This window comes from Medicago sativa, chromosome 3 (assembly GCF_051527215.1).
Source record: "Medicago sativa cultivar Bolivia chromosome 3, Bolivia_mono, whole genome shotgun sequence".
Taxonomy (NCBI): Eukaryota; Viridiplantae; Streptophyta; class Magnoliopsida; order Fabales; family Fabaceae; genus Medicago; species Medicago sativa.
The window spans coordinates 89,598,857-89,619,607 of NC_140751.1; the positions used below are offsets into that span (position 1 = coordinate 89,598,857).

The 20,751-nt window shown below is 34.3% G+C and overlaps 1 protein-coding gene and 1 non-coding gene across 3 annotated transcripts; both read right to left on the reverse strand.

The window, feature by feature from the left end:
* Positions 1 to 875: 875 nt before the first annotated feature.
* On the reverse strand, positions 876 to 16,299 carry LOC146941692 (callose synthase 5-like). 2 transcript variants are annotated; one of them, XM_085755508.1, is made up of 43 exons: positions 16,208 to 16,299; positions 15,811 to 16,062; positions 15,622 to 15,722; positions 14,060 to 14,181; positions 13,351 to 13,447; positions 13,137 to 13,247; positions 12,922 to 13,050; positions 12,714 to 12,806; positions 12,478 to 12,569; positions 12,232 to 12,358; positions 11,972 to 12,109; positions 11,798 to 11,874; positions 11,613 to 11,691; positions 11,398 to 11,523; positions 11,198 to 11,312; positions 10,710 to 11,044; positions 9,959 to 10,011; positions 9,797 to 9,857; positions 9,626 to 9,707; positions 9,496 to 9,545; positions 9,307 to 9,393; positions 9,056 to 9,178; positions 8,874 to 8,969; positions 8,659 to 8,742; positions 8,412 to 8,572; positions 7,770 to 7,893; positions 7,576 to 7,670; positions 7,372 to 7,489; positions 6,989 to 7,140; positions 6,263 to 6,372; positions 6,055 to 6,180; positions 5,902 to 5,970; positions 5,475 to 5,664; positions 5,262 to 5,373; positions 5,060 to 5,179; positions 4,835 to 4,950; positions 4,670 to 4,753; positions 3,966 to 4,078; positions 3,658 to 3,887; positions 2,172 to 2,969; positions 2,014 to 2,064; positions 1,728 to 1,913; positions 876 to 1,410 (listed from the first exon to the last, which is right to left on the reverse strand). In XM_085755508.1, exons 2-43 carry the CDS (start codon positions 15,995 to 15,997, stop codon positions 1,174 to 1,176), a joined length of 5,757 nt encoding a protein of 1,918 aa, XP_085611634.1. In that variant the 5' UTR covers positions 15,998 to 16,062; positions 16,208 to 16,299; the 3' UTR covers positions 876 to 1,173. The 2 variants fall into 2 exon arrangements, with proteins under 2 accessions (XP_085611634.1, XP_085611633.1); XM_085755507.1 differs by having other exon boundaries at positions 3,658 to 4,078.
* On the reverse strand, positions 5,893 to 5,973 carry LOC146941693 (small nucleolar RNA J33). The gene has a single exon (XR_015033842.1). It is a non-coding gene; the product is annotated as a small nucleolar RNA J33 (small nucleolar RNA).
* Positions 16,300 to 20,751: the final 4,452 nt, after the last annotated feature.

Sequence of the window (20,751 nt, forward strand, 5' to 3'; positions counted from 1 at the left end):
TTATTTTTTAAGCTTTAAGGCACTTAAATAAAAGATAAATTAATGAAGCACTCCCCTGGCATGATATTGATACCACGAGTGAGTGGCTGGCACCACTTTTTATTTCATTATTTTATTATTTATATTAAATACTATTAATCAAAGGTCTGGATTTGAATCAAATTATGAAAATGTACCATTAAAATTTGCATGTGTCATTAAACCTATCTAACACATGAATTTAATCATGTAACTACATAGATATATGTAGAGATATTTTTTAAAAACTAACCTAACAAATTGATATTATAATATTATTTGATTAGATGCATATGCAAAAAAATATTATTACATTTTTATGCATAATAATTAATTTCATGTCAAAAAACGAACAAACGTACTAAGCGGCAGGTGGAGGAGATGACTGTGAAGAGGGAGGATAAAGAGACAAGGGAAATATTTTATTTTTTAAATAAATATAGAATATAATAATGAGTCACCACTCACCACCAACAGCAGCTGGCTTTAGATCAATGCCAAATGTATTTTGCATTAGCAATGTCACATTTTTTGTAACCGAAGCTAATCACTGAGATTTTTTTTTTTTTTTTGGGGTGAGCATGTAATGACTTTGTAGGGACAAAAGATTAAAAATTTTAATTCATATTTTTGCAATAACTAACATATATTTAAATCTATCAGATATAAATTATCGCCAATACTACAAATCTTAAGCTTGATAGTTAGCTTAATTGCATTAACCACTTGAGTCTGCTAAATCTTTGATTATATTGAAGATTTTCACTTCATTAAATTCAGTTTTCCGAATGTGAAGAAGGGATAGAGAAAGTGAGGCAAGTTCCCAGAATCACAATCAAGGCAACAATGGTAAAGAATTGTATGCAAAATTTGATATTCAATTCTTCAGCTTTCACATGGAGAAAGGAGAATAAGAACGATGGGAGCGGTTAGATACAGTTTTATAACACTAAGGATATAGTTCTCTCATCAGTATTTAAGATTTTACATACACTGGCTGGAAGAATTATTCTATTGCCAAGCAAAGCACAAACCAGTTTTTTTTCAACCTGTATGCTGCAGAGGTAGAGTTAGGACCAATAGGACAGCAATATACCATACAAAGTCCATATGCAATTTGAAGCCCTAGGCTGAATGCTGCAGAAAAGGTTTGATTTAGTTTTGCTTATGTTTCTTGCCACCGGCCAGAATACGCTGGATTTGAAGTCCTCTGCTGAATGCTTGGTTGAATAGCAGCCTAGTTTGGAATTCTGAAACAAATGGGAACCATGCCAATATGGCCACTGGTGTAAATATAACCACTGCCATCAGGTATTCGTATCCCCTAGCTAAAGCTTTTACTGATCCCCACATTCCAATGCCCTTCACGAGTGGCCTGCATGCTTGTGCTATCTGTACAACAAAACACCACACCGGTCATAAAGAAGTGATTTTACATTCACCAGGGAACTTATTTAATTGCATGAATGAAAAGAGACTTTAAAGTTAATCAAGAAAAATGATTAATTAGCAATTTCTACGATGAAGGGCCAAGAATATGGTCAAGCCTGAATGTGGTTTATTGGCAGCAGCTACTAAACAAGTGCCAAGAGATATTCATGGATGGACTAACTTAAGTCAAATTGTGTTGGACACAAACAAGTGCATATTCGGATGGATCCAATGAGACATATCTAGCAAACAAAAGGTGGTGGTTAATAAACAAGTACCATTATAATTGCCCATGCTGTTGGCAAAAAGGCAAGGAGACTAGCAAAGATGTCTCCAACAGTGAGGCTAAGCAAAGTAAACATTAAGGCCAGGGCAACAACGGCTCCAATAAACAGAAACAATTTGAGAAGACGGAACATCAACTGGAAATCTGCACTGAACTTCTTTCTACCCATGGACACAATCTGCAGTTTCAGATGCCACCAATTGATAAAATTATCATCAAGCATATGCAGAAAAATATGCTTTTATTCAGAATGAACGTTTTTATCACCGAATACTAACCTTCAAGATAACCATGACAGCTACTATTACTATCCAGGACAGTGCATAAACCTGAAGAGAAAATACATGTCAGCAAACTTGTGGGTGGGTGGGGTGGGGGGTGGTGTGGTGTAAAATATGACAACACTAAATAAAATTAAGCCAGCGTGCATAATTACCAAGATGCTCTTGTCACCTCTGGCTACATTGAGATGATACACAATCCCATACTGGTAGATAAAGAAACGTAAGGAAAGAAGAATCTCACAAATCCGCCCCACAAAGCCAGTGTGCTGCAGATGCTCCTGTTCCTCAGCCCACCATGACTCCCAACTCTTTGTTGAAGGAACACCAATACCACCTCGATTACTAATCCATTTATTCCAATCATCCCAGTCCTCAACTATCTTCTGCCACTCAAATCCTGATGGATTGAAAAGGAAAGGAGCAAACAACCAAGAACAAACCATAAACCACATTGACCATGAGAGAAGAGCGTATGTTGCTGAGTCAGGTGTTGCTGCTCCATAAATCTTATAGCAAATGAGCAACATTGTGAGCTCAATCCCTTTGACAAAGTGACTCCTAGAGTACAACCTGTAATTGTCTGCAAACTTTTCATGGCGAACAACAAATCCACGCCCAGTTGCTCTATACTTTGCCCCTCCATGCAGGAGAGTGCGTCCAAAATAGTGTATTTTCGTTCCAAGCGAGAAAGTGAAGAAAACAGGTGCGAGTTGCAACTGCATTATTATTAAGTCGCCTACAGCAGTTCTGAACCCTCTCTCCAGTCCAATTTCCATGAACATGGGTAAAGTCATTAGAAGTCCTATTTGGACAAGTGATTGTGAAGCTATAGCCGCCTTTAATGTATCGTCTCCCTTTCTCCTAGCAAACTTGACTATTGCAGCCTCAAATCCACTTAATGACAGGTACAGCTTGCCGTATAGGAAAGCATAAGTCGTAAAGACCACGATCTGTGAATCAGAAAAAGGAAGATTTATTGTCATATGCAGAATTAACATATCATAAAAGAAAAACACAAATTCAAATAGGTTACATTTTATAGTTCCCCAAAAGAAATTAGCAGCTCTATGTAACAACACTCAGTCACGTAAGTTTTGTGTGGGTTGAATATATATATGGTTTAATGTTCAAGACTTCAAGCAATAAGATATTGATTTCCAGATCCATTACTCATATTGGGATTGATTTCATTCTTTTAAGGATCTGTTAGTCTCATTCTAATAACAAAGTTTTGAGCAATAATGATAATTATACTAATTGTATTTCTTAGAATTTGGGTTGAGCCTAACTCAACCTTACAAAACCGGCTTATAAAGTGAGAACTACCCACCGCTTATAAACATACTTCCAGGCCTTATCTTGTCAAATATGGGACCTCTCCGCACACACTCTCACACCCAGGATTGGAAATCTGGAGTGTGACCTGAGTGGCCCAAAGGATCTTGATAGGATTTGATACCAACTTGGAATTTGGGTTGAGCCTAACACAATTCTACAAGACTGGTTTGTAAGGTGAGAGCTGCCCACCACTTAAAAGCGTATTTTCAGGTCTTATCTCATCTAATGTGGGACTCTTAACAATATTCTATAAAAACAGTAAGTATTCTTTTGCTTTATCCTAAATGCATTAACCATTACCATTGAGCTGATATAAAATCCAACGGTCGTAAAATAAAACGATAACATGCGGAAAAAGTCAAAACGATGCCCCAGCCTGTAGACGTCTCTGCTTAGTATTTGCTCTCCATTACCGCAAGCCACCTTTGCTTCAAAAAGCGAGATCTGATTCATCCCAACATCTCTACCCTTTCCAACTTGGATGTATTCATGATGAGTAATATTCCCACGTCGTAATGTTGAGTTGAATCCTATAAAGGATAAGGCATGAGATACAGAGAAAGAAATATCAAATATCCATGATAATGAATATGTTCGAAGAATGTTACCGGCAAAAATATCCTCGCTCAAATGGATGCCAAGAGAAGCCTTACTAATTCCTCCACGGGTAATGTGGAAAATTCTATCAAAAACATCTGGATGACCATAGTGAAATCGTACCCTAGAATTCCACAAATCCATGATTAGCCAGAAAATTTACACCCTGTACTATATCCATTCTAATGTTTTATTTCTTGCAACAGTGGCAGAAGAGATGGGGAAAAAAGTTAATAGTTCATTGTTTTTGTCTCTAAAATTTCATGTAGTATAGGGCTGACAATACAGCAAGAAAAACAAACAAGAGGAAAGAAGAAAGCATAAAATTCATCAGCAAGTTGACTTTTGAAAGAAGGTTTTTATATATATTGCATGGATTTCTATTTTTAAAAATGACTATTTAAGTTAAGACAAAAGTGTCTTAAGTTAAACAATTAATTGTATATAAAAGTCAACCATGTAATGAAGTCACTAGAAAAAAAAAAGGGCAGCCCGGTGCACTAAAGCTCCCGCATACGCTGGGTCCCACCATTTGGTGTATTGTGCGCAGCCTTGCCTTGTTTTTTTTTACACATGAGGCTGTTTCCAGGACTTGAACCCCGGACCTTTCAGTCAAGTAACAACAACTTTACCGTTGTGCCAAGGCTCCCCCTCTAATGAAATCACTAAACTTTCTTTGTTTTTTTTTTAAAAAAAAAGTCATAACTAAACTTACTTCAGGGGTCTTGCAAGAACTCTCTGACCAATTGTGACAAAGCTTGTTTCTTGATTTGACATAAACCAAGCCAAGGAAGAAACACTGTAGCAAGTGACAGCATTAAGTAATATGAAAGCTAAACATGACAAATTTTCTCTGTATGTAGAAGAAAAGTCATCATACCTGCCAGTGAAGATATGCTCACGAACACCTAATATAGTAGGTCGGCGCACTCCATGATCCTCGTTAAATTCCTCCAGAAGGTTACGCATTTTCAAAGCTTCTTCCAAGTAATTATCCTAGCAGAAATTTAAATTATACCGTTTCAATAGGCACTGACACCCAGTTTCACCTAGTTATAGTTTCCAAGTTTATAATTATTGTCTAACAAAACAATTTAATGTTTACCTGGTTCATGTCGATAGTCTGAAGAGCTTCTCCTCTGGTAAAAATAATTGCATGGTTTTGATTTTCAGGTTTCCCTTCTCCTAACTTCGCTGGACCTGGTAGTTTTATTCGATATATTTCCTTCACAAAAAATAATAAAACCATAAGTTCAAAGATATTCAAGAGTAAATTAATATGTTTCCCGACATCAATATGCATTTACCTGGTCATGATTGTCCACAGCTTTGACCAATACAGAGTAGTAAACTTTCTGTACTTTTCCTCCTTCTCTTTCTTCAAGCTCATCAATATATGCCACACGGAGCGAGGGATTGCTACAAATGAAGAACCAGAAATTATATTCTTAAATTAAGTGTTAAAAGTGAAACAAATATTGTACTTGAATTGAGTGCAATTTATCAATTGGAGAACATACTTAACCATCAAATTCAGGATGTCTGTTGCATGGCGGTCTCCACTACGCTTCTGATTCCCATAGTTCTGACAGGTAGCGATATATGTGAACTTCATGTCAGCAACAGCCTCTAAACTGGCGTACAGTGATCTGTGACTCTTTTTATCTTCCTCGGATGGAACAGTAATAGCTTTATATCCATCAAGTATCTCTGCCCACAAAATAACAGAAAACCATACAATCATATATTATTTGTGGATAGAACTACACTTTTGTCGACCACCATGAATGAATACATAGTGACTTGCACGTAAGCTACAAGTTACGTATTGATAAGAAAGGGAGAAGGACCAGGATTTGAAAAAATCTATAAATCACATGCTTGCCATCGCCACAATACCTACTAGATTTAGCAAAATAGATCAGAACAAAAAGAAATCATTCTTACCCTTTTCATTAGCCATATCAAGAAAAGCCTGGAGCTTAAGTGCCCGCCGATAGTACATCATTCCCCTAACTGCATTAATTCATAAGTTCAGAAGGAAAATTATTAATCAACCAAACTCTTCTGCAGGGATGAAGAGGGAGAAGAAATCATTACCTGTCCTGCTAAGTGTTTGCCCTCGTAATGAGGCCCAATGACGTAGCTGCAATATATTCTCATCTCTTTCCCATACCTCACTATCTTTCTTACAATTAAGTCGCTCCATGAAGTTATTCCACTCATCTGATAATATTACAATAATTTAGCTCAGTCATTTTTCTGATAACAAAATGCAGTCAAATTATATATTGTTAATTATACAAACCAGGGTATATCTTCTGCAGGTAATATATGATTGACACACCATCTTCATTTTCAACCTCAAGGTCATTCTTTGAGTAGACAGTCTCTTCACTGTAGTATGGAGTCATGACACTGCAACAATAAGTGAAAACTTTTAATAAGCACGTGACATGTTGGGGAAGAATAAGGACAGTTAGGGCAGATAGTCGATTAGTTTGTTAGAAGAGAGTTAACTAGATGAATAGGGAGAGTTATGGAGGGACTCATTTTGTGATGTTGATAGTGTGTGAAAGGAGAAATCCTTTGTGAAGGGGAAATCTTGGAAGAGAGGACTCTCTTCTGAAATGGGGGTCTTGGCCCAGCAATTGGAGTTGTTGTTATGTGAGTAGGAGGTCATAGGTTTGTATCATAGAATCAACCTCTTGTAAATGAAAGGTAAGGTTATTGAAAATAGAACAAAAATGGGCCCTTCCCTTTCTCGAACCCTACCACGGACGGAGCTTTATAGAACCAAATTTCCCTTTTATATAACACATTTAAAGTATAAATAAAAATGGTACTCTTTATCATCACATTTTATGAAGAAAAAAAAACATATGACCCTGAAGGTTATAGCTTCAACTGTTTTGGGAGGATGTAAAAATTTAGTATAGTTAGTTCAATATCCAAAAAAAAAGGATGAAGTTCCTGCAGATATCGGCATATATCTTCATGGTCATGAGTTCTGTATGATAAAAAAGCATCAGACCTGAACGAGAGCATTTTACGAACTCTAGGAGCACGGGGCATATCCATGAACAGCGAATTGGTAAAGAATGCAATCCTTCTGCGTGCTTCAAGGTTTGTTGGAATCTCAATGGCAGATTCCTTCACCGTCAACAGTAAGTGAAGACGTCTAATCTGAAACACCCATAATTATTCATAAGTTATAGGAGCATCTGTATAGTTTGCTTTTCATATTGTAAGATAAATTTTATCAAGGAAGAAGAGAAGCATCTGGAAAGCTAATACTGATATTAACTATAAGTGTTTGGTTTTTTACTAAGTATTAATGTCGTAATTATTTATATTAATACTAATATAAACTATAAAAGTGTTAATGTTTTAATTTATTTATATTAATATAACTACCTGTTCCTCCCATTGTGATGTAACAACTGGAGGGAAGAGTACGGTCGGTTTTGCATCGGTACCAGCAAAAAGTTGCCTTCCAGTATCCTTGCTACTAAGATTAAGTTCTGCTAATTCGCTGATGAACACAATGTGAAAAGCATTTATTATTAAATTTCATGAACGAATTTTATATTTCAAATGTGTGTAACTATGTTAACCAACCTGCTGTCATTCACCATCATATCACGAGTAAACACTTCTAACATGTCTTGCAACAATACCACCACCGTGTTGCGCTTGGATGAATCTGCAGCTTTCTGTAACCAAAAGGGAATATGTAAGCTTCCAAATAGGATAGTTACAGAAAGGCCATTCACAAAGGGATGATACAATTAGTTTTCCTTCAAATGACTCACCAAAATTTCGACAAGCTCCACAAATTTCTTGCAAAGAGAAGGCAAAAATCCCATTCGGAAATTTGTAAGCAGTGTATTTTTAGAAATGCTGTTTTCAACTTCCTTTAGGATGATAGAGATTGTCCTGTTCCATCACAATGAATTCATAATTACTAATGATCATATAATTTCTATAGCTTCAATTCTATCCGCTAATCGAGAAAACAACACAAGCAACCGATATGAAATTTGGAATGACTATCTATAGCAATATAAGTAGATTTAATGTGGTTCATGATAAAAAATGATTACTAAGTAGATTTAATGTGGTTCATGATAAAAAATGATTACACAAGATAACCATTCCTTCCGTTAATTGTTTTCGGTTGATAAGTGATCCAATTTTTTTTTTTAAATATATAATTGAAATACAAATGGAAAGTAAAAGCACATGAAACAAGGCTAATTGTTGTTCATGAAATTAAATGGAAACAGCAAGAGCCACATTTGTTATATTTGTAGAAAAAGAGAAGTTGGGAAAGCAAAGCATGCTGTAGTCCTACTAGAACTGGATCATAATGGCACAACCAAAGAAAATATGCCTTAGGTGTGAAGTGCAAACTGAAAGATATAGACATCAACAGGAAAGATACTAAAAGCCACCTTTTTTCAGCTTCTCCAATCACTAAAGTGTTCAAAATATGTTGGAAAGATTCATAGCATTCAAGCACCGCACATTTCATATATTCGTCTCCACATATGCGCTTCCAAAGATCAGAGTCCCTACCTCGAAATTGAGCTGCCATATCCAGTGCAATAGGAATCTGCAAAGGTTGACAGGGAATCAAATTATATGAACTGGTAACACGTGAGTTTTAAAAATTGAATTACATTTGGAGTCAATAGGAACCTTGCTTGCAAGCATAAATGGTGGCCATTGGATTATTTTCAGGCTAGGATCTGATGAGTAAGGAACCAACAAAAGATCCATCTCCCTGGAGAGATGCAAACATAGTTTAGTCTTTGTTAGGTGATAAACAACAAATCAAAATATGGAAGAGGAATAGTAGAAGTTAGGGACGAGGACAAAGAAAAGAAGATAAAGAGTTTGACTCTGAGGCCTTTCCTATCACTTATAATATCTTCTTCGCGATAACTGCAAATAATTTCGTTCCATAATTGGGCAAATTTAGCAGCTTCACTCCTTCTGTTGGCGGAAATCTATACAAATATTAAAACATAAGTGAAAATAAATATCTACATATAGCTTATTCTAGTTAGTGATGAAAAGAAAATGTGATAGACACCTCGGCAAATCGCTTAGAGAAAGAGAATTTCTTTTTCTTTCTCCTGTCAGTGGGAACCAAGTATGTGTTGAATGCACCAGGCAATGACTGAAACCGTGATCTTAGCATGCTCAGAGTGCGTATCTGTATAGGCAGATAGACAACGACATTAATTGGTTGTTAAAGATCATGACTTGAAGTATTTTATCTTTCTAGTTCTATAAGCGTAATCCTATTTTAAATTATTTGATAAAATGCAAACAGAAAATGACCTCTCCCAGACGGTCGAAGGCTCCAAGAACACCGCCACACACAGTTGAGAAGATGGCATACCAAATTTGGGTGTCCATGAAATAAACCTGCATTCAAAATGTGAAGAGATGTTATCCTGAAAAAAAATATCCCATGCAAAAGAAAAGATTAATATATGTGAACATGGCCAGGAAATATAGTGCACACACCATAAGTACAGGAACCCAGAGTGCAGCAACTGCACTATAGTTATTTTGAGCTGCATAAACAGGAAATTTTAGATCTCAATAAAACTAATAGAAAGTCACAATTGAATAATTAAAAATGAGAAGAAACTACCCTGTGGGAAAAACTGATGCCAATTATAATCAACATGTCGAATGCTCATTATGTCCTTAGTTGGCTTAACAAGAGGTTTGATCTAAATAGAGACAATAGACAAAGTCAAAAAAGTCCGAACAAGTTCACAAAACATTTTAGGAAAACAATTACTACACGTGTAAAAATTACCTGGACAAAAAAGCTGAAAGAAAATTTCGCAGCCAAAAGAAGCACCCAGAAAAGAGTGTACCTGAAATTTAAAATAGAATTTTGATGAAGAAACAAATTTTAAACAAATAACAAGAGCAATCCTTAAATGGCACTAATTACATATTATTCTGTTAAACTCACTTTAGGAGGGAAAGTTGACTCTCGTGCATCCCTCGTCCCACATAGATTCTTGGCTGCACAGTGACAAATAATAATAACTCAGAAAATGAACAAATGATTGTTATGAACAATTAGTACTCTAGTCAAGGGTGCCCAGGAAATTGGAAGAAAACCTTGATCAGACAAGTTTACCTATGGGTCTTTAGTTTTTTTAGAGAATCATTATTTTCTAATTAAAAGATGTTTACAAAAATTTATAATGCTCGTGTAAGTTGTTTTGCGAAGAAAAAAAATAACTTCAAGTAGTTTTAGCGTTTTTCTTAAAAGCTTAAAGGAGCAGCTTGTGAGAAAAAAAAACTTGCAGGTATAATTCTTGAAATTTACAATATACTTATTATCAGGAATAAAAAAGCTTTGGTTGTTGTTATATTCATTATCGGATTAATATGATACAATAATAGGGTGAGGGGATATTGAATTAAAATAGTTCAGTATAAAGTGCTTCTTTATCAGTTAACTTCTGTTATGTATTGTGCATCTGTACACATGTACGTCTATGTGCATGTATTATGCATTAACAATTAATTATACACACTTTGGCATATTATCTGTATGCTCTTCACATGAAAGAGCTCGATGAGTTTTCCATTCAGGTAAAATTGATAAAAATTGCTTCTGTCTCACTGATTTTTATGATCAGGTGGAAATATGCATTACTTTCACGGTGTAAATAAGTACATTGGATTGGAAGCATATCATACGCACTAAGTACCTGTTGCCACCATAAGAGGAGTCTAAATATGTGCCAGTCTGAGTTTTCAATCCAACGCCTAAGCATTGGGAAAAGAAAGAGAAGGGCCGCTAGTATATTTGGGATCAGATAAACTGCAACTGCTAAGACATAATATGGTGGAATCCCTTTCATTTGATGAACAAAAGAAAGCAACTTCCTGATAAACTCTGGGGCACCGTCGAAGGAATGCACGTAGAATATTTGAAGAACAATAACCCATAAAAGACTAACAATGACTTTGAGAACATTTCTTAGCACATCAGTGAATTTCCAGCGATGAAAGCCAGGAAAATTCAGACTCAGGTCCAAGATACCTAAATCAAAATAAAGACCAACAAACGAGATGTCACTTCCTAGGGTAATTGGTTAAAAAAAATATCCGTATTGAAAAAATCTTGTAATTAGTTCTTCTGATAGAAGCATGATAAATTTACAAAACCAAAGTCATATATTTGAGTGTGTCATACTTTGAAGTAAACGAAGAAAGGCTGCTGTGATGAATATGCTAGAGAGTTTATATAAGACATCTTTTTGAAATATTTCCAACAATGAAATATTTCCCCATGCAATTATGAACATCGCCTGTAACAGGAATGTTTTGATCTTGTCAAAAATACAATCAATGGAAACATTAACATGACCATTTCCCTGTGTTGAAGAGAAATACCTGCAAACCCAGTATATAAAAGGTCCAAAGACGATCAAAAGTGCGGAAGAGGTTCCAGAATGACCGGGTCTCAACATAATTTGATTTGCCAGTTCTTGCAGATTTTGCCGGAGCACCTTTTCTTCCCTGATATGAATTTGCAAGTGTTGAACTGAATAATCATTTTACACTCAGACAACTAACTTCTGGAGATTAAATGTTAACTGAGCACATACCTGTGTCAAATTAAATGTAGATTTAAAAAATTCACCATCATCACGCATGGGCCATCCAAGAGAAAAGCAATCAGGTGTCCTGCAACAAAATACATTGATCACTAAATCAATAAATTGTCAATTAAAGATGAAACAAGCCAGCAAAGTCGGATTCAATAGGATATGAAACCAAAAGCCAAACTAACCAGAAATACTCATTTAGATCATCGTAGTTGCACCAGGCTGAGTGAGGAGCCGTTCCATTTCTGCTTTTCTCAGCTTCCTGTATTAATTAATTGATTATAACTCAGTACTTAGTAGAAAGGTACCTGAAGCTAGCTAACAAAGTCCATAACAGAAAGAAGAAAAAAAAAGCATACCGTATGAATGACTTTGTATATGGGAGATATAACCTTGCGCAAGAATGCCTCGTCATCACCGCCATAAGAAGGTTTGATATTTTCACCAGTAACAATGCTGACATTTCCAGCCAATAAACCATGAAGTTCATATGCCATCTGAAGTTAGAGTTAAACATTATTAATATACTATTTTTCTTAATAAAAAAAAGAGTTGCATTTCATATGCAAAGATAATCTAGCCCAAGATACTGTGAAACATATGAAAACAATGTGCTCACATTGTGAAATATGTAGCATATACACTCTGGCATGAAGCGAAGATTGGATGCTTCACCCCATATGAGAAGATACAAGCCCATATAAAGCAACTTTCTCTGTTGTGTCTCTTGCTGAGCTTGAGGAAGTCTGTTTGAATGAACAATATAAGCATATTTAGCACAAAATTTCTAGTTTATTTATTTATTAAAATTTTGACGAGGAAAAATTATATAAATATTTGCTAAGCGGAGTACTGCATAGCTCACCGTAAACTATGTTTTCGTCCCAAAAATTTGCACCACGTTTTGTAATTCTTAAAGAGATCAGTCATCACTGAATTAACCGCGCGGTCATCAAGCTGCAATTGTAGGAAAGACCGGTGGAATATAACTATATAGGTCAAAACAAAGCAGGCTACCCTGATAACTAATATTACTGTTTCATTTTAATTTTATACTACAGTTTTGCCAATTGCAGGACGATTTAACAGACAGTTATGTACCTTGTTGAGAGGCTCGGGTTTGGGGTGTAGCCTTATATGGTTGTTAGCAAGAAGCAGAATCAGATGCTCTCTCTGGTTCCTGACATTGTCTTTCTGAGGGGAGGAAACATAACAACTTGTTAACCATAATATAATACAGATACAAAACAAATTAGTTAGTCATAATCTTTCTCCTATCCAGGTTTTATTTGGGACCAAGAAAACATGCCTGGAACCCAAACATGGCTCTGAGCCAATCAAGCAGATCCAAATCTCCGGTTCTCTGGCGAGTTTGCTCGAATGCACTAGGCCAGTTCAAGCCACGAGTATTCAAAAGCCCAGAAACAGCTGCCTTAATCTATAAAACATGTAAACAAAGCATAGTCAGTGTAATTCCAAACACAAAACAGACTCCATATATATGAATCATTTCAGAATTGATACCTCTTCGAGCTGCATGATAGGCTGAAAAGCCCCGGCAGAATCCAACGGAAGAATGTTAAAAGGTGCGTAAATTTCTGTCTTTTCTTGGACATCTCTAGCAGCTGCAATAATCTGAACACACCACAAAATTCAATGATGTCACTCAAGCCTCCAAAATATGAATGCTGAGAGAAAATCAATGCAGGAACTACACAATTTTCAAATAATGACTAACCTCAGGAGCAACTTCTTCAACTTTCTCAGTCTTGTTAACAGCACAAAGCACTTCAAAAAGCACACCAGCGGTCTGGTAAGCTTTACCAAGCTGTGCTCTGCAAAAGAATATCAAGAACAAACCAGTAAAACATAATATAGTAGAAGGAATTATTCCCATCCATCTTTACAACAACTCACACAGCATAAATCAAAGTTTGGTTTCACTTTTGTGAGAACTAAAAGTGATTCTGAAGACTTAAAATTGATTTTAGTATTGAGAATTCTCGATCGGAATAATTTAGCCTCTAGAATTGATTTTAACTTGAAGCTAGGATTTCTAGTTTTTGCCTTCAAATGTAAATTTTACACTCAAATTTATTGTTCAACTTATTTTGAGGTGAACGTACCCAAGCATAAATCATTTTACCTAAAATTCACTTTTAACTAAAATCAATTTTGCAAAATCAACTTTCAACGCACTAATTGGCGTTGAGTTTGGTAGAGCTTCAACAAAACTAGCGGGCCGCGGCTAATTCAAACATACACTAGTGGACTCTATCGCACCAACAATTCTAATTGAAGGTGTGTCTGACATGTGTCAAACACCAACATAACACTGACACACATTTGATTTTGTCGCTTTTTAAAACTATTAGCAGTGTCAATGTCGACATGTTAGTGTCGAACCGGAGTATTACTAATATAAATAAATGTATGTATGTATGTACCTGTCTGCCTGCTCTCCTTGGTCAAGTGCTTTGACATAATTCTCATAGTATTGCTGATAATAAACTTGAATTTCTCTTGCATCTGTCTTCTTAGTCCGAGCAGCAAGACTGGTGGCATTGTCCTACACTTCCCAACATTTATGTCAGTTAATCATTTCATCATCTTGTGTCCCCATTTCTCATTTCAATAACATTTTTTTCTTCCCAAAAACTCATTCTTGCCAATTTGCCAGCGTTGAATGAATTAACGAAGTTTTTCATCCCTAAAATATCAATATTTTTCGTTTTTCGTGCTAAAAAAATTGTGTTTTATTCACTTTTTTTTTATAGGAGTAGTTTAAAAAAAAGTTATACAAAATTTTAGATGTATTTATTACTTAAATATATATTTAATTAAAGATAATCAGTAATAGTCACGCAAATTTGAGACAATTTATTACTTCAACAGTTTTTCGGGATAGAGGGAGTAAAATTTATCAACATGTCATTTAGTCCTTCCTAAATGTAAGTGGGACTTTCTAGCAAGTGCATTTGGATCACTCTTTAACGATTTCATAAAAAAATTAATATTTCAAAGCTTTAAAGATCACTTTCGGGACACTCGTTAGCATTTTCTAATATTATATATATATATATATATATATATATATATATATATATATATATATATATATATAGAGAGAGAGAGAGAGAGAATTTTGCAAACATACTCCTATTTCATGTATATTTACTATATCAAAATATTTTAATTTTATTATTAAATGTTTTGAAGTTTTTCCTTCAAAAAAGAAAATGTTTTGAAGTTTTCATTTTTCAATGCATCGAGTATAAATAGTACTCCCTCGTCCTATATTATATGTCATTTTAGCAATTTCACATAAATTAAGAAATTTAGTTAATATTGTATAGAAAAGAGTAATTATGAGTTATTTTACAAAAAAATGTCTTTCATTAATGGTATGGAAAATATAAATTAAATAAAATGGAAAAAGATAAAATAATAAATATAAAATGACATAATTGGAAAATAAGCATTCATAATTCATTGATATTTTAAAATAACATATAATTTAGAACAAACAAATTTTGTTAGAATGATGTATAATTTGGGACGGAGAGAATAGAGTATAACTAAAAACATTACAAGTGACATGTTATATAAAATTTTTTTGTATACGTTATAGTAGGATTTTATTTGTGTTAATATTTAAAAAATAATAATCAAACTAGTCCATTGAAATTGACAACGAGAAGAATTAAACATGAGACATTGAGAGGTACACTCCAAGATCTCAAGTCAACATCATCAATCCAACCAAGATATGTTTTTTTTTGTGTTAATATTAGTTGCATGAAGTTAAAAAAAAAAATCAATCGATAATAATACAAAATTGAACCAATAAATTATATGAAGTTTCCTTTAAAAAAAATTATATGAAGTTAATTTCCAATATCCACTTTAAGCTAAACTCTTCAAAAATGTTAAGCCCTCAAAGAAGTAGGGAAAGATATATATATATATATATATATATTGTTGTGTATGATAGAGGATAGTTATGTACCCTCTCCAATCGTTGCAATAACAGCGTTTTAAATTGCCTCACACCACGCCCGCTTGAGCTTTGATCCAATCGGTGTGCCTTTTCAAATGCATAAAATCGACCTTCCACAAAACAAACAAAATAGTTTCAACATGCTAACACCAAATGCATAAAATTTCATTATTGACATGAAAGCAAGCAATAACATACATAGATAGGCAACCCTAGGGCGTTCACTTTCGATCTCGTTGGCCACACGGAGAATAGGCGTAATTGTGGCGAGTGATGAAGGGACGACAACGTCATTGTCGAAAACCTCCATCGAGACGGTGGTCATGGCAGCGCTTCTCGACGGACGTCGAGTTAACGTTGATTGTGCTGGCTCGAGACTCGACATGTCTGTCGACTCTCTCCAGACTACCACCTACCTCTAGGCTTTCACTTAACTCCCTCCGTGTCTCCCTACACACAACAACAACAACAACAATTCAAATGCACGTTTAATTAATTAAATTTTGCTTCAATGTCCAAATGAGACATATATATTGTGTTATTCAATGAACATGATAACAATGTGTATATACAATATTGAATATTGATGATGTACCTGCTGTGAATACCTTAGAATTGAAAACCAAAATGTGAAAGGAGAAAGAGAAAGTTAAATTGGATTTCAATTTTAGAAGATGCTATTCTACGCTACACTGTAATTTTGTTGTGAGTGGTGTAAGAAAAAGAGAAGGAAGGGTAGAGAGAGAAACAAGGCGGGAATAGCCGAACATTATGAGAGAGAAAGGAACAAATATGTGACATGTGGCGGAATGACAAGTAGATTATTAGATGTGATAGAAAAAAAAATGAATGATTGAAAGAACATCATTTTCGGGAACAACACAAGAAACACAAAAGAAAAGGGAACAAAAATTGACTAAGGAAAACTATCATGATTCATGATACTTTTTTTTAAGGAACTATCATGATACATATTTGTTGTTATGAATGCTTCAAATATTTTTGGGATTCAACTGTAGGTCGTTTTATTATTACTCCCTCCGTTCCGAATTAACTGAGTCATTTGCTCATTTCACACATATTAAGAAAAAAGTATAAATAAAGGAGAGAGAAAAGTGGTTTTAAGTGCTCTTGTTAAATATTGGTGCAAAGTGGAATATATTGAATTGAGAATGATGAAAGTAGTATTAATTAGAGTTATAAAGGGGGAAAAGTAGTTAATATTGTATTGAAAATTGAAATGACTCAGTTATTTTGGGACACTTTTTTTGATAAATGGTTCAGTTATTAAGGAACGGAGGGAGTATTTTTTTGCATTTTTTTTGTCCTTTTTACTAAAATTAAAAATAAACATTAGGCAAAGACAATAAAAAAACATGAAAAATTTGAAGATAAAATGTTACAGTATATTAACTTTTTTATATATGAATTATAATATATCAACCTATAAACAAACCAAGAGTGTGTTAAAGAAAGACAATTTTATGATGCTACAAAACAAGACAACTCATGTGTATAATGTTTGATTTGTAAAATTGTTTTAGGGACATGACAAACCGGAGGCAAGAGACGTGACAAATAGAAATTATCGTCCCTCACTATACCACAACACAATTTTTTGTGTCACGTACAAGTTGTCTAAAATACCAAAATAACTTTTTGTCCATAAAAAATCGTATAAGATCAAAAATTATTCAATATCATAAAAGTTTGTCTTGGGTTATTCTGCCTTGTGGTGCGCACTTATGTTTAGCACTTGTTGTTTAGCATATTAAATGCATCCTAAACAAATATTTCATGCATATCTTATCTTATCTTATTATTTAGGCTTAATTGCAGTTCTGGTCCCCCTATTTTCACTTTTTTGCAGAATTGGTCCCCTTATTTTAAAATTCGACAGTTTTGGTCCCTCCATCATATTTTGGAACTATAAAAATGTGATGTGATAAATTTTAAATATCGTGAAATATGATATGAAGATAGAAAAAGATCAACATCGATGAAATTGTAACAAAATTCCCTTAAAAACTTCATTTAAAACATATCATATCACAATATTTTAGACAAGATATTGTCGAAAATTGTCGAATTTTAAAATAGAGGGACCAAAATCATATCATATCATATCATATCATATCACAATAGAGGGACCAAAATTGTCGAATTTTAAAATAGGGGGACCAATTTCGTAAAATGATGAAAATAAGGGGAACAAGACTATAATTAAGCCGATTATTTATAAAGCGGCTAGTTTTTGCATTATTTTATCAACAAGAATATCACACTTTAAGCATATCAAAATACATGTAAAAGGATCACCCGCATTGCGAGAACATTAACCTACATCTCATCTTTTCGTGAGGTTATAAAACAAACACATACAATCTTTGTGACAAATGTCTATCCAAATTTTTTTTTTAAAGGGAATGTTTCCTCATCAAAAACAGAAAAAGATTGAACGTCTGCATCCAACCTTCCATGAATATTCCTTTCATATACTCCCTCCGTCTCACAATATTAGTCGTTTAAGGTTTGTGCACGATTATTAAGGAAATGATTAATTGTGTTGATTTCAATGGTAAAATTAGAAGTATTTACTAAAATGTCCTCATTAATTGTAGTTAGTGGAGTAGTTAAGTTGGATGAAATTCAATAAATAAAGGTATAATAGTGGAAAAAAAATAATAAATGCTGCATTGGTATTATAAAGTGACAATTATTTTGAGAGAAAGAAAAAATGATAAAGCGACAATAATTGTGAGACGGAGGGAGTATTCCCTCAAAAGTGTACTTAGTTCGCCATACCACCTTTGGACTTACATCATATGAAGTCATCACTCCAAACAACGAAATGACGACTTACGAGGTCAAAAGCCAATACTCGACACTTACAATGCCCAATACCTTTTTGGTCTAAAAGAGAAATGATATTTTGACAACCACTTTTTGACAACTTTTGGACAACTTTCTCTCTCATACTCACATGATGTTGTTATCCTCTCTCTTCCTTTTTCTCTCTCCATTGTTTTTGATCAATAAGAAGTGAAAAAAACAAGGTTGTCAACAAAGTTGTCATCAAATGGATGTCAAAATATCATTACTCGTCTAAAAATCCACCACTGAGCATGTGCCTAAATAATAAGAAGGCCCAATAGCAACACACGCAACATCTTCAACTATGGATAGTTTGTATTCCTCCCTCCAACATACATAAGCATAAAATTCTAGATTCTCTAGAATCTGTAATGTCTCTAACCATCATGGTTCTTCAATCCTTGACGGTTTCAAAACCTCTCAGTCTACAAGAATCTTCCAACTGATATCTCGACGTCGACTCCCTTGACTGCACAAAAAGGCAATTGGACCACCAACTCAAGGTACATACAATCTATTCTTCAATGCATCTCAACGGTTGTTGCTCAACAAGGCCATCATTTTGATCACTTAAGATCAATAACAATCCTCGTTAGACAATAATCAAGTTTTGGTTTTCGCTAGAATATGCCTAAGAGTTGAATTTTGTAGGAAAAAAGGAGAATATCTATTTCTATTTTTAAATTACAAATTGTAGGAAAAGAGATGAGTGTATTTTTCTTGACAAATTATAAATTATAGGAAAAGAGAGGAGTATATCTTTTTTGACAAACTATAAATATTTCTAAAATCTGTTAAAATGAAAATTGGTATATTTACGACCATATATCACATTAATCCTTTGATATTTGTTTCAAATGTGAGACTATTTGTCCCCGTAAGCTTAACTCAGTTGATAAGGACAATGCATAATATATGCAATGTTCGGGGTTCGAATCCCGGACACCACCCAAAAAAAAATGTGAGACTATTTTTCAAGATATAAACTTAGATCTTTAAAACTCAACTCTCTCGCACATGATAGGGATGGTAGTGCTTGTCTAGAATGTTTGGCACAAATCAAGATTATTTCTTCTAGATTTGCGACTCCTCATCATGGACTAACTTGGCTCATCTGAATTGGTGGTAGGGGCTGCAATTCCGTCGAGCTTAGGTTTTTTTTTAAATCTACATTTTAAAATTACTTATTTTTTAATTCAACAGGAGTTAACTCTTCGACATTTTTTAGCGTGAGTTAGACACTTTTAAGTTAACTCACGCTGAAAAATGAGTTAACGTCTGTTAAATTAAGGAAATGAATGATTATAAAAAGGATTTCGTGTTTTTATTCTCTGTTTTTTGCCCTCCACATTTACGGATAAAAAAATGTCTAATAATAATTGCAGGATCCAGCAATTGACAAATCACAACCTTCATATCAAATCCCATAAAATCTTGCACTAATTAGATTTCCGTCAACTTTTTCTTGTCACCATTTGTCTTCCTATTCACCAGCCTTAACATTTCCCTGTTTTTTTATTCTAAGAGGAAGAGGATTACTAATTCAAGACGTCGCTTACATAGTTACATATTTATCAAATATATTATATTGTGAATTATTATTCATTTCATATCCGTTCTGAAGTGTTGAGAGTTGAGACCCGTAATAAAAAATATTTTTTTTTCCTTTCAATTTCTCACGTTAGTCATAATAACATGTCCCAACCCAACGTATCTTGTAGGATGAATGTAATTGCGATATCTTTAACTTTAATAAAATAGGTAATATATAATCCATGTGATCCTTTGTGATTATATACATATATAAAATAAAATATGTTAACTTCAATCAAATGTCGATTCTGTTATACCCAAAAAAATGTCAATTCTCGGACGTTTTCCTAAATAAAGTAGATTATCATTTATATACTCTAACTCTACTTGGGTTGGCCTAGTGGTATTGCCTTGGGACCTGGGAGTGAGCTCCTCCTCAAGGTCTCAGCTTCGATTCTCTCCGGTGTCAATTTGGGTGGGCTAATTCCGGTGTCCTCCGGTGTCAATTTGGGTTGGCTAATTCCGGTGTCAATTTGGGTGGGCTAATTTAGTTTCTTAAAAAAAATTGGGTGGGCTAATTCCGGTGTCCTCCGGTGTCAATTTGGGTTGGCCAATTCCGGTGTCAATTTGGATGGGCTAATTTAGTTTCTTAAAAAAAAATCATTTATATACTATATAGCTTTTAAAGTCAGGTTTGAAAAAAAATAACATTAACTCCTTTAAATATTTCTC

Bases quoted from the DNA above. Each gene is read 5' to 3' on its own strand.
- LOC146941692 (XM_085755507.1), bottom strand. From the start codon at position 15,997: ATGTCGAGTCTCGAGCCAGCACAATCAACGTTAACTCGACGTCCGTCG. The intron at 13,051-13,136 runs GTATCAATTCTG...CATGTTTTATAG, and splicing joins CTATCATGCAGCTCGAAGAG to ATTAAGGCAGCTGTTTCTGG. The intron at 7,141-7,371 runs GTAGTTATATTA...TGGGTGTTTCAG, and splicing joins CATCACAATGGGAGGAACAG to ATTAGACGTCTTCACTTACT.